General features: G+C 53.8%; 5 protein-coding genes across 5 annotated transcripts; 3 read left to right on the forward strand and 2 right to left on the reverse strand.

The window, feature by feature from the left end:
- Positions 1 to 15: 15 nt before the first annotated feature.
- C7974DRAFT_372601 (permease for cytosine/purines, uracil, thiamine, allantoin-domain-containing protein) lies at positions 16 to 1,589 on the reverse strand (the record flags this gene model as incomplete). The annotated part of the gene is made up of 2 exons (XM_046140065.1): positions 16 to 1,285; positions 1,333 to 1,589. 2 exons carry the CDS (start codon positions 1,587 to 1,589, stop codon positions 16 to 18), a joined length of 1,527 nt encoding a protein of 508 aa, XP_046001705.1.
- Positions 1,590 to 1,715: 126 nt separating this feature from the next.
- Positions 1,716 to 3,654, forward strand: C7974DRAFT_447395 (major facilitator superfamily domain-containing protein; the record flags this gene model as incomplete). Its single annotated transcript, XM_046145632.1, has 2 exons — positions 1,716 to 2,304; positions 2,352 to 3,654. The coding sequence occupies exons 1-2, from the start codon at positions 2,159 to 2,161 to the stop codon at positions 3,652 to 3,654; spliced, it is 1,449 nt and encodes a 482-aa protein (XP_046001706.1). The 5' UTR covers positions 1,716 to 2,158.
- A 663-nt stretch (positions 3,655 to 4,317) lies between these two features.
- Positions 4,318 to 6,874, forward strand: C7974DRAFT_351595 (heterokaryon incompatibility protein-domain-containing protein). The gene is made up of 2 exons (XM_046139487.1): positions 4,318 to 5,373; positions 5,421 to 6,874. The coding sequence occupies exons 1-2, from the start codon at positions 4,681 to 4,683 to the stop codon at positions 6,771 to 6,773; spliced, it is 2,046 nt and encodes a 681-aa protein (XP_046001707.1). The 5' UTR covers positions 4,318 to 4,680; the 3' UTR covers positions 6,774 to 6,874.
- Positions 6,875 to 7,630: 756 nt separating this feature from the next.
- On the forward strand, positions 7,631 to 8,503 carry C7974DRAFT_385993 (histone H2A.Z-specific chaperone CHZ1). Its single transcript, XM_046141014.1, has 4 exons — positions 7,631 to 7,857; positions 7,917 to 7,926; positions 7,979 to 8,184; positions 8,251 to 8,503. Exons 1-3 carry the CDS (start codon positions 7,732 to 7,734, stop codon positions 8,152 to 8,154), a joined length of 312 nt encoding a protein of 103 aa, XP_046001708.1. The 5' UTR covers positions 7,631 to 7,731; the 3' UTR covers positions 8,155 to 8,184; positions 8,251 to 8,503.
- Positions 8,504 to 9,646: 1,143 nt separating this feature from the next.
- Positions 9,647 to 12,065, reverse strand: C7974DRAFT_447401 (alcohol dehydrogenase). Its single transcript, XM_046145633.1, has 4 exons — positions 11,686 to 12,065; positions 11,247 to 11,633; positions 10,637 to 11,197; positions 9,647 to 10,586 (listed from the first exon to the last, which is right to left on the reverse strand). Exons 1-4 carry the CDS (start codon positions 11,971 to 11,973, stop codon positions 9,858 to 9,860), a joined length of 1,965 nt encoding a protein of 654 aa, XP_046001709.1. The 5' UTR covers positions 11,974 to 12,065; the 3' UTR covers positions 9,647 to 9,857.
- Between the last annotated feature and the right edge of the window lie 64 nt (positions 12,066 to 12,129).

The raw sequence follows: 12,129 nt of genomic DNA on the forward strand, positions 1-12,129 counted from the left end.
TGTCTGGTTGCAGGCCTACCTACCGTACGCCCTGCGCTCCACCATCCTAAAGGGCACATACAACGCCGCCGACAGCACCAGCGCGACTTCGAATCCAATGTCTCCGGTTTTCTCCGCAATAGGACCCACAAACCACGTCTGGCTCATGCCCGGAATCACAAGCCCAAAGCACAGAACAGCAGCCCCAATGGCAGCGTATCCGGGAGGCAGCTTCGTGACGTCATCCCAAGCGCCTTCGTCTTTGGTGTAGGCTGCAAAGCTGGCTCTGCGGAAGAACAAGTGCTCCGTGAGCATGATGCCGATGAAAACAGCAGCCCAGTACCCAATCAGCCCTAGGAAGTTCTCGAGGTTCAGGAAGAACGACTTTGCCGCGGGGATGGCAACGCCTATGACGATGCCCGTGATGAGTATAGCGTAGAGGACGCGTGGGATGCGGAAGAAGAACGGCAGCGCCATCTGGAAGTTTAGCGTGATGGCGTACATGGTCGCGCTCAGGTTGCCCAGCATGCTGAATGCCAGGACGACCGTGACGAAGCGTCCAAAGCCGCCCGCTGGTTGCAGCATGGCTGCCAGCACGCCAGACGCTGCGTTGACGTTGTAGCCCTCTTGCCATGCCGGGACGTTAGCTTTGGCACCGCCCATGGCTGCTCCAAGACTCATGAGGAGAATCGTGGGTAGTGCGAGACCCGCGTATGTGTACGCCGCGATCCGGAATGGCGGTGCCTTGGGGTGCATGTAAGTGCTGAAGTCGCTTGCGAGCGCCGCCCACGGGAGCATGAAACTGGCCACCAGGCCGCCGAACGACAGCACCTGCTGAGCAGTCGCACCAGGAGCAGCGACTTGCTGCCTCAGCCCCGCTTGACCGCAGCCTGTAGCAATGACCAGCGCGAGGACAGCGGGAATCCACGCCCAGCGCTCGTAGTGATGCAGAATGCGGAACCCGCAGAAGGCAACGAGCATGGCGAGCAGGGAGATGATGACGATGCCCACGGTGGCATTGATGGTCTCACCGTCCATCACCGCGGACAGTGCCTGGCCGCCGATTGTAGCATCGACGACGCAGAATCCGGTGAGCGTTGCGAGGTTCAGCAGTACGAGCACCGAGACAAGGTACTTGCCAAACGCAAAGCGGGCTTGCACGAGTTGACGCATTCCCGTCTGCGGACCCCACGTGCACATGTACGCCACCGGCACTGTCGACACCAGCGTGAAAAACAGTATCACAAGTGCCGCATCGCGCAAGTTCAGGCCGAACGAGGCCGTGCCGACCATGCCAAAAGTCACCCTAGTCACGTATCAGCCTTGTCTTCGTCACTGTCTGACCGCACTTACGGAAGGGGGTTGCAGCTCATGCAGAACCACAGCGTGAAGATGTTGAAGTAGTTTGTCTCCGTCCGCTCATCGTACGGCACCGGCGTGGCACCTTGGAGTTCGACATCGCCCCGTTTCGCAAGCAAGTTGAGTATCCCACGCACGCCCCCGACCCGTGATGCGTTTCCCCGGTGTGGAGAAGGCGCTGGAGAATTCTCACTGCCGACCTGAATCTTCCCTAGCTCTTCCTCCGACGCAGCAATCATAGGAACCACCATCTTGTCGGCGCGATGTCTCCGGGCAGCTGCAGTAATGCCAGGCTAAGTGGAGCACAAGTTTGATCCCGAAGACCTGGTCGGAAGGTTGTCACGTCGTAGTGCAGCAGAGGACCCTGCAATCCACAACTTGTAGACTGTAGCTCTGGAGATCAGCGCTGCGTTGGTGGTTTTGATTTGCCTCTATCAGCATGCGCGCGTCTAAAAGATCTGTTTATCATGACTCCCCCAGTTTTTCCACCGTGCACCGCGTGGCGCACAAAAACCTTTCCCGCCGGAACTGTCCTCGTTAACCCGTTCGAGGCCCGTCTCGCGGCCTCACCCGCAATTTTCAAGGCGTCGCCGGTGTTAAGCGAGGCCCAGCCCTCGTCTGAGTTTAGCGCGCAAGTCGGACGTCGACATCACACGACTTCGCCGATGCCTCGCCGGTCGGCTGTCGTCTCCCGGCAATCCTATAGGATTGCGGTCGCAGATGCTCCGAGATGCTGGGACTAAAGAGACGATGGCAGCAGTGTCGCGGGGGGATTTGGGGGAAGGCTCTTCGTCTCGCAAATTCTTGAACAGACGCTGGAATGGCTGCGACTGAGAACAAGGCTGTTCAAAAAGAGGTGGCGGAGGAGCCTGAGGTTGCTGTTGGGACTGACGAGATGTACAGCATCTACACCAACAAAGAGAAGTGGCTTATTGTTGCCATGGTGGCTTTGGCGGGCTTTTACAGGTACGTCGAATCTGAATCGTTCTGAATTCAGCTAACAGTTTGTAAAGTCCTTTGCCAGCCAATATCTACTTCCCGGCCATACCAACGATAGCGAAGGCTTTCCACAAGTCAGTGGACGATGTCAACCAGACCGTTACTGTATACCTCGTATTCCAGGGTATATCCCCAATGCTCTGGGGACCCATCAGCGACAGATACGGCCGACGACTCGTCTTCCTCGGGTGTCTCAGTATCCTCGTCGCCGCGAGCATCGGCCTAGCTCTTTGCCCAACAGATCAGTTCTGGCTCCTGCTCTTCCTCCGCTGCTTCCAGTCCGGCGGAAGCGCCAGCACCATCGCCCTCGGCGCAGGCGTCATCGGCGACATCTCCACCAGCCGCGAGCGCGGCGGCTACTTCGGCATGTTCAATCTCGGCCCCATGCTTGCGCCCTGCATCGCACCCGCCATGGGCGGCGCCCTCTCGCAAGGACTCGGCTGGCGCTCCATCTTCTGGAGCATCGTGATCATGGTCGCCGCATGCCTCGTCCTGATCGCGCTCTTCCTGCCCGAAACCCTGCGCTCCATCGCCGGCAACGGCAGCATCCCCGTGCCCAAGCACTCGCGCGCCCTCCTCCCCATCGTCGGCCGCCGCGCCCAGCCCTCAGACCCAGCCCCACACTCCCGCGCCCGCCCCACGCACTCCGTAAACCCGTTCGTGCTCTTCACCTACCCGGACGTCCTGGTCCTGCTCTCCTTCACCGGCGCCGTCTACGCCGTAAACTACACCATCACGGCCACCATCTCCTCCGCGTTCGCGCGCATCTACCCGCACCTCTCCCCCACCGCGCTCGGGCTGTGCTACCTGCCCACCGGCGCCGGCATGATCATCGGCAGCACGGTGACGGGCAAGGTGCTGGACGCCGAGTACGCGCGGCTCAAGGCGCGGTCCGGCGACGCGTTTACCATCGAGTACGCGCGCCTGCGCCTCATGCCGTACTACCTGCTGCTCTTCGTCGCGTGCGTGATCGCCTGGGGCTGGGCGCTGCATGCGCGCGCGCACATGGCCGTGCCGCTGTGTCTGGCCGTGCTGTTGGGCTGGACCAGCATGGGCATTCTGAATACCACGATGACGCTGAATATCGATATCCTGCAGAGTCGCAGCTCGGGCGCGACGGCGTGTACGAATTTAGTGAGGTGCTCGCTGGCGGCGGTGCTGGTCGCGGTTATTGATCGCCTCACGGGGGCGCTGGGTGTGGGCTGGACGTATACGTTGTTAGGGGGTGCTTGTGCGGGGTTGTTGCCGCTGATGGTGTGGGAGATGCGGATGGGGCCGACGTGGAGGGGGAAGAGGGAGGCGCGGGAGGAGAAGTAGGTTTGAGCTTGGATTTGAGCGCGAGCATACACGTTTTATACCCTTGTTGTAGTTGAATTGGATTTTTCATGTCACCACTGGTGTCTGTCTACGTTTGGGGGTGATTTCTTCTCTCGAGCTAGACCTTCATATGAATGTTTAGACCCGGCAGCCTTCTTAAGGCTATGAGCAATCAGACTAGGTAAGCATAGCCTTCTCATGGATCTAATAGCAGTGACGAATAGTAGCACTCTCGGTTGGGACGACTTGGTCTACATCGATCTAATCAGTGCCGGATTTGGTCTGACATGCGCCAGGTTTTGTGAGACTGACTGAGAGATCGTATTTAGCAAAAACGATATGCTCTGCAGCGCTTCTCCAACACGTCTTTCCCGTTGTTTCAGATTCTGCTGACTCCGCCTTTAGACAGAAGTGTAGATGTTGGCTGGGCTGATAGCAGTTCAGCCTTGCATCCCTCCTGCCTCGCGCCTTTGACATGCGCATGAGAAAGAGCGCTCGCCAACGTCTCTCCTGTCACTGTCCAGTCATTTCCGGTCAAGAACTCACCACCCATCCTTGCTCGCATATGCGGGAGTGCTGACAGCAGCTGCAGCCTGCATTTACTCAGCCTTGTGTCTTGGATCTGCAAACGTTCGTAAAAGGACGCTCGCCGGCACTCCTCACTCACGCAACTCTCCATCCTTCCTCCCACTTCCATCTCCGTTTCCGAACACCACTAGACCTTCATCCATACACAAGAGCCGGTACAGATCTTCTCGAGCACAGCTGACGCGAGGCAAAGAGGTTGTTGCTCAGCCTTGCCTGCAGCTTCTTGATCCGGCTAGCGCTGATGGTGTGTTGTTACTTGTCACTGCCTGCGCTCCTTCCTGAACTCCTGGACATTCGACGTTTTAACCCGCTTTGATTTCATGCGTTTTTTTACACTACTCGAGTAACTTCGCCTTCGACACTCGACTTTTGACTTCTGGCGATCGACGCTCGGTTTCGCTACGCTGAGCACCAGGAGCCTCAGTGCTTCTTAGTGACATGCCCAACGCCAATGCGAAGGCGCTTATACCGCTCCAGCGCCAAGAGGGAGCCTTGTGTAAGCAGTGCTCGCAGATACCCTGGGAGCGGCTTGTTGATGACGAAGCCCTTGAGTTTTTGAACCTGGAAGCGGGCCAGAGGAAGCAGAAGAGGCTGTCGTGTCGCATCTGTCGCATGCTGGAACAAGGCTTGGCCCAAGGACTATACACGCCTACATATCTGAGTTTCTGGTACAGTGAAAAGTACTTACATTTTGAAGATTCTTTATCCTTGGAATCGAGATATGTTTGCTCCATCGACCAGGATAGACATCCGAGGTATAACCCACACATTCTTACTACTCGTCTTTCGCCCCGGAAATTTCAACATGCTTTGCAGCACAAGTTTCCGCAGCAAGTCGATGTTGCGAAATTGAGAACCTGGATCGGAGATTGTGAAAATTTTCACGATCAGTATTGCACACCTTCTCAGCTGCCTGACCTCGTAGGAATGAAGATCATTGATTGCGAGCGTCAAGTCGTTGTGGATGTACCTCGCGACTGTAAATTCGTTGCTTTGTCGTATGTCTGGGGAGACCAGTTTTCACAGTCGAAATCATCATTTGGTCCTCAGGCGAAACTTCCAAAAACGATCCAGGACAGCATTCAATTGACGCAACAACTGGGTCTCAGGTACCTTTGGATTGACCGTTATGTAGGCAGTAACCAGCACTTCCCGAATCAAGAGACTGACATTGATAGTGCATCGATCAAGACAACGCGCGAGAAAAATACATACAGATTGCACAGATGGGACACATCTACTCAGCAGCATACTTAACAATCGTTGCTGCTGCAGGAACTGGTAGCGATCACGGCCTACCCGGAGTGACACCCAACAGCCGAGCAGCAATAGACTACGTAGCCGTAGGATCAGTGTATTTGTATACGATTCCTCGGTTCTATGCGCTCTTCGACGTTAATCGTACTCTTTGGTCCAGTAGAGCATGGACTCTCCAGGAAGGGATAATGTCCAAAAGACGCCTCATTTTCACGGAGCACCAAGTTATCTACGTTTGTGGCACCAGTACGCAATATGAAGCTCCTATGCCCCCAAAAAACGATAGGTATTATGTTACTAAAGGCCGTGAACACAATATTGAGGACTGGCTGACCCGAAGGTCATTGCAACATGACAAGCGAACAGACGAGGGCCAACTGCTACAAGCCATGGTGTTTCTCGCTGATTACAGTAGTCGAACACTTTCTTATGACACCGACGCTCTTAATGCAATAGTTGGTGTTCTCAACACGCTTTCTACCGACAACGTCTACCACATCTGCGGCGTTCCAGTACATCTACCAACCTCAACCTCAACCTCAAAATCCCCTAGAAGAATGTGCAACAAGGAGCCTTGCGGTAAAATTGCCTTGTTCTGGTATCACTTAGAGCCTGCTCGTCGACGAGATGGATTCTCAAGCTGGTCTTCTGTTGCATGGGATGGTTCAATCGATTGGCTCGACAGCAGACATAGAGAGCATACTTTGGATGCAAGACATGTTCGTGTGCTGAGCAAATCTGGTAAACACGATCTAAGGACATACATCTTGTCAACCACATCACTGGAGCCTGTGCAACTTTTAGAGTGTGACGCACAAGCAATTGAATTTAAGCTGAGTGACGGCAGCTCCTTGGATTGGGCGCCAGGGAATTACAGCTCAGTCTGCGTTGTGATGGCGCTTGACAGCGCTCACAGCATAGTCTTGTTGCCCCTATGGGACATATGCTACGATATCAAGGACATGTCTCCCGTCATTGGCGTGTTCCCCTCCGCCAAGGCAATTGATGATGCTAGCAGTGAATTAGAAGGCTGCATCCTCTTGAGAGCACAGGGAGAGCATTACGAGCGCGTGGGCTTTGTTTTACTGATGGACATCTTCGCCAAGGCCAATATTAATCCTAGATTTGACTATCGGTTTTTCCGTATAGTCGATAACGACATGCAGATCGTTAGTGAACGAGACCATAAGGATCTTGCGCACAGATTGGCAGATCCCGATGGGCGCAGCTGGTGGGAAAGATACGCCAAGAAGAAAACGATTTTATGGGGTTAGTTATGACTTGACCCATCGAAATACAACATTTCCAAATACCGTGTGGCTACAGGAATCTCCTCCACTGTCCGCCCAAGGCACCACGGAATTCCTCAATCACCTATGGTCAGATTTGGAACCTACTGGGCTTTCGCACATCATGAGTGAACACGTCTTACCTTCTTCACTTCCCACTCCCGTGGCACGGCGTCCACCTAGTATCGATGTCTGTGGACTTCTGGCTTGTTGACCACGCGTGCTGTTCTAAGTCTAGACACTGCTTTGTTGGTGCATGTGGGCTGCATGCCTGTGGATGCGTTGACTGCGGGGATACATGTGGACGGCGTAGGTTCGAGGTGGTTTTCGTGTGGTCTTGTGAAGGGTGGTGTTAGAGTGTGGTTGTCGTATATGGTGGCTAGTGAAAGTCGGATTTTGAGGTCTGACAGGGATTTGGTTCGAGTGAGTTGACGTGCAAACTTCAAGCCTACTGTACATGCGCTCTGTAGCTTGTGAGACAGTTCTAGATATGGGTGCTGGGCAAAGGTGCACACCATGTGGTTTGCCATGGAGATCCGTCACCATGAACCATTCTAAAATCTCAGGTGTCGTTCTTCCATGTTCGTCTTCACAAAATTCTTGCAAGGTCAGTTCTGGAGCAAGTGCTGCACCGGTAGAGCATTTGCATCCCCAACTGCTGACCTCGCGACTGCCATTAGCTAGTCGTCAAAGGCCAATGTACAAATTGGGTATGTCGTGTTTGCTGTTTGCTGATCACGGAAGCGTTACCCCGGTGATGTACAAGCTGTTGCCTTATGCGGCTAGTGTGGAGAATCAGTGGGCGGCTTTGGTGCTCACTTAACAGCTTCCTCCTCACCGTCGCAAACCACAGCCTTCACGAACAAATCAATCGCGCCTTCATCCGAGCACATCAATCGCATAATTTCCCCACGCGCAACCTTATACCAGCAACTACATCACAATGTCCGCCCAGCAAGACCAGCAGATGGAGGGTGTCCAGGACAACAAGGGCAAGGGCAAGGCCCCTCAGCAAGACAACCTGGAGGAGTCCGATGACTCCAGCGATGAATCTGCTGGCGAGGAAGTTGTAAGTTCGCGATCGGACGTCTCGTGTGCTTGCGCAAACAACTAACAAACTTGCGACAGGCCGTTGAACGTACGAGCACTAACACCTATATTGACGACGAGCGCAATGCTAATACGAACAGCTGAGGAGGCCGACGAAGACAACATGGAGGAGATCGAGACATCGAACATCATCCACGGTTCCCGCACACGCGGCAAGACGATCGACTTCGCGAAGGCCAACGAGGAGCTCGGCGATGACGACGAGGAGGATGAGGACGACGACTTCGTTGACCCCGATGATGAGATGAAGGACTAAGGGGCGCAAAGCGCGCAAGTCCAGTCTTGGGTACGTGGGTGCGATTGCCACTCTGGAGGGGCTTGTACTACGAGGGGCAAATACTGATAGTAACAGAGCGACATTGACGCGATTACGACCCTTTGATGTTGGCAATGCCGACTGGATGGTGATGGAGTATGATACACGGAATAACTGGGAGCATTGGGTAGCGGGCACTTCCTGCAAACATTGAAAGGTCTTGGCGCGATTTGCTGGGGAGTGAGGGGCTGTTGAGCGCGCGTCAAGGCGCGTGAGTTTCGCACTTCGCCCACCTACATCACGGCTGTAGCCACAAAAACGCATTATGAATTAATCTTCGAGCATCGAACACGATCTTGTGACGTCTGCGATTACCCTTTGGACTCGCTTGCATTTATATCTACCGCCTCTGCACGTTGCTACAGCGAGCTAACGTCTGCTACGCAGCTCACTAACCATCTGACAGCAGTAGCGCACCCAGCGCAAACCCCCGGACACCCAGCCCTTTACTTATACCCCGACCCAAGCCCAGCTGCCATCCCCTTGCACTCCTTCGCAACCCAGACTCCAGCCCTTGCACCAACTCCTCAAGCAAACCTTCATGCGGCCCCACTAGCCCAGCCCCGCCCCCACTCACACTCGGCTCTCGACGCTCGGAGCCGATGCTTAATTGAACGTGTGCGCAGGGCTGTGTTGTGGGGTGCATTGCTTGTCGGGCATGGCTTGTCGGGTATAGCGGTCTGACAGCTCGCAGTGGGTCCCGTGGGGAGCAGAGATAACGCAGAGGGTTGCTCCGGGCGGCGTGGGCGGAGACGGCCGTTGGGATTGTGAGGGTTGGGGATCGGGGATGGGCAGATGCGTGGAGGTGCTGGAAGGGGGTTTTGTTCGTGTCTTGTTGCAGGACGGTGTGTCTAGTTTTTCGATGTTTGGATGGGAGTCAGTCGCGATCAGGACTCTGGAAGTAAGACTTCAGGGTAAAGGGATTTCTAGGTTAGAATTGTCCCTGTCCATTGACTTGGCCACGAACGACGTTGGAGTCCACGTTTTGCAAGGATGCTGTGATCTCGCAGGCGAGACCCTTCATCAATGCATCAAAATAACATAGGTAGGGCTGATAGTCGACTCTTTTACCTATAGTGCGGAGCAAGGATGCAGTCGGTTCGCTGTCAGCGCTGGTGGATCTACCTTTCCCAGATCTTGAGGCGAGCTGGAACAGTTGTCTTCAGCGACGGTCCGTTTTCCGGCGGAAGTCAAAGACATTATGACCTGGCGAAGCAATCGGCGTGGCAACAGGGCCAAGACAGATTACTCTGGTGAGGTGCGATCAGGCGGTTGAGAATCCAGGGCTGACCTGCAAGGTAACGATGACCTGTAATGATTGGACTGTTGATCAACGTCGTCACAAGGTATCTTCTCGTGGCTTTGAAACGGAAGATGCTCACTAGCGCCTTACTGGCATTTCACTCTCTTTCTACGTGTGTGCAGGGGTAACTGCTTCTATTACCGACTGAACTGCTGCTTTGTTACACTAATTGTTTCTTGTAATCATGTCCCGCTTTCTGGTCAATTTCTCGGGTCAGTCCCTTTGGCCAGCTGTTGAGCCAAAATCTATCTTCGGAAGAACAATTTCTGCGCTATGTTTTTACTTTTTGTAGTTTCGTCGTCTTTTTTCATTTGGTCCCGAGTGACACCCACAATGAACTTCAACGTTCGTAAGTTTTGGAGTCTTTAAGGATATCCACTGCCGCCTTCTCGCTAATCATCATGACAGGGAGCTGGATATAGTAACCTGGGATTTCAGGAAATACAGATGCGTCCACCACCCGCAGGCCCCTCGTACCCTTTACCCTAAACTTGGAGTCCAGCACGGCCAGTCGATCGTCAGGGCCGCCGATTTTTGCGGTGCAGCAGGCATGATGACCCCAGCTCGTATCTTTGACCCACTCGGCCAGATCCTCCGAAGTCTTATACTCTGACCCTGGAATGATCTCTGCTACATTCGTGCCCGTATCGTTAGCGTAGCGCTGAATTATTGATCGCGCGTACTGCATCCCTTCAACTACAGCGGCAAGGTCGTACTGCCAATCCCCAGTTCCCGCATCAAAGTATCGAAAGTTGATGTCTGGTACGTCTCTTGGATCTGTACTTCGCAGTTTTACGACACCTCCACGATTTTTCGTCCGCGCTTTAAGGACCGGCCAGGTCCAACTGTTAGGAAAGCGAGCACCGATGGTTGAGTAGCCACGGAAGTATCCTGCAAAGTAGCCGGGCCGGCCTGAGATGATAAGATCATTTTCAGGGCCAAGAGCTACAGTTGAGCGTCTTGGAATGGAAACGGGCCGTCCGTTTGTTGAGTAGCGGGATGCATTGCTCTTTAGGTCGTTCCATGCTTGTAGACACGGATCATTTGCACTAACACCGAGTGTACAGTTCTACAAAAGAGTTTTAGCGGGGACAATGACACGAGTTCTGGAGTCCCTACCTGCCAGATCGTGAACGGCGTCGTCAGATTTACGATCACAGAATTCTCGTATCGATCCTGAAGGTTCTCACCTACACCTGGCAGGTCGACAATGACAGGGATATCGAGCGACTTCAATTCACTCGCCGGCCCGATGCCGCTGAGCTTCAGCAACTGAGGCGTGTTGAAGGCTCCACCAGCAACGATTATCTCTTTTTTAGCATACGCTATGCCCTTGACACCGAAATGGCTCTCCTGCCACCTCGGATCCGCTCGATACAGGCTTTCGCCATATAGGAATTCTACCCCAATTGCACGTTTTGTACCTTTTTGAAACACAATTTTGGTGGCGAGACAGTTAGTCTTGATGTCGATCCTGCCAACTTTCTCCTGGTTTGCAAGCAACTGCGCAGTATTCACTAGGAAGTCCCGAGGTGAGCTACGTTTGTAGCGATCCATGTTCAATGGTGTGTTGTATAATCCATCCAGATTTGCTGGCGATGGGGCGTTCATGTCACCTTGAAGCTTGTCGATAAGATCCTGTTTCGAGACAATCGATTGTCCGTTGAGTTCAGCAGCAGCCTGGGCGGTGTCAGTCGCAACGCGGTTCAATCGCCTTCATAGATCTCACCTTCACCATATTGTAGCACTGATCATCGCGGAAGAAGAACTGCTCCTCAGCTCGGTTCATCGACATCCATCCGTCGAAGCCGTGGTGAGGCGAGCCTCTGGAGAGATACTGGCAGTTCTCCATCTTCAACCAATATTCTCGCATTCTTCCTGGCGCCCAGCCTGCATCGGATGTGAGGTTCGCGATCTTCGACCAGTCCTCATCAACTGGATACATCATGATGAGGGCGTTGTGATTGACACAGCCACCAACAGCTGCAGTGCGGGGGTAGAGGAAACCCTTGGGCGTAGAACCTGGGCTTACGCCCAACTGTAGAGTTCCATTGGGTGCAGAGGTATAGTACTTTGCGTCTTTGGCGTTCCGTTCTTCATCATCGTAATGTTTCACCTAGAAACATGTATCAACTTTTGTTCAGCTTCTGAACATCGCACCAACATACAAAAAAGTCCCAAGCCATCTTTGGGTCTTCACTAGCTTTCCCGTTAAATAATGGCACAGTTGCATTGTAATCGGTTGCCGCAATGTCGACTCCAGCTTCAATGACGAGCACTTTATACCCTGCCAGACCAAGGCGGGCAGCGAGAGGTGCGCCGCCTGGACCGCTGCCAACAACAACATAGTCGTAATTTCTCAGAACGATGGGCTTCTCTTCAGGAGGCAGCGTCGAAGCTCGACACGCTGCAAGGCAAGCGAAGCTCAGCAGTAGTGATCTCGCGAATGTCGCCATAGAACAGCCGGGTAGTTCCTTGTATCTGGCCTTTCATGGAGGTATTTGTTGACCATCTTATACAACACAAGACGAGCGATTCCAGGCTGGAGGCCTGATTCGATAGTGCAGTGGCTTCTCGCACTCGCCTCACCATGTTCGATACCGGCCGGAGCT

This window comes from Boeremia exigua, assembly GCF_020726555.1.
Source record: "Boeremia exigua strain MPI-SDFR-AT-0100 chromosome Unknown C7974scaffold_2, whole genome shotgun sequence".
NCBI lineage: Eukaryota > Fungi > Ascomycota > Dothideomycetes > Pleosporales > Didymellaceae > Boeremia > Boeremia exigua.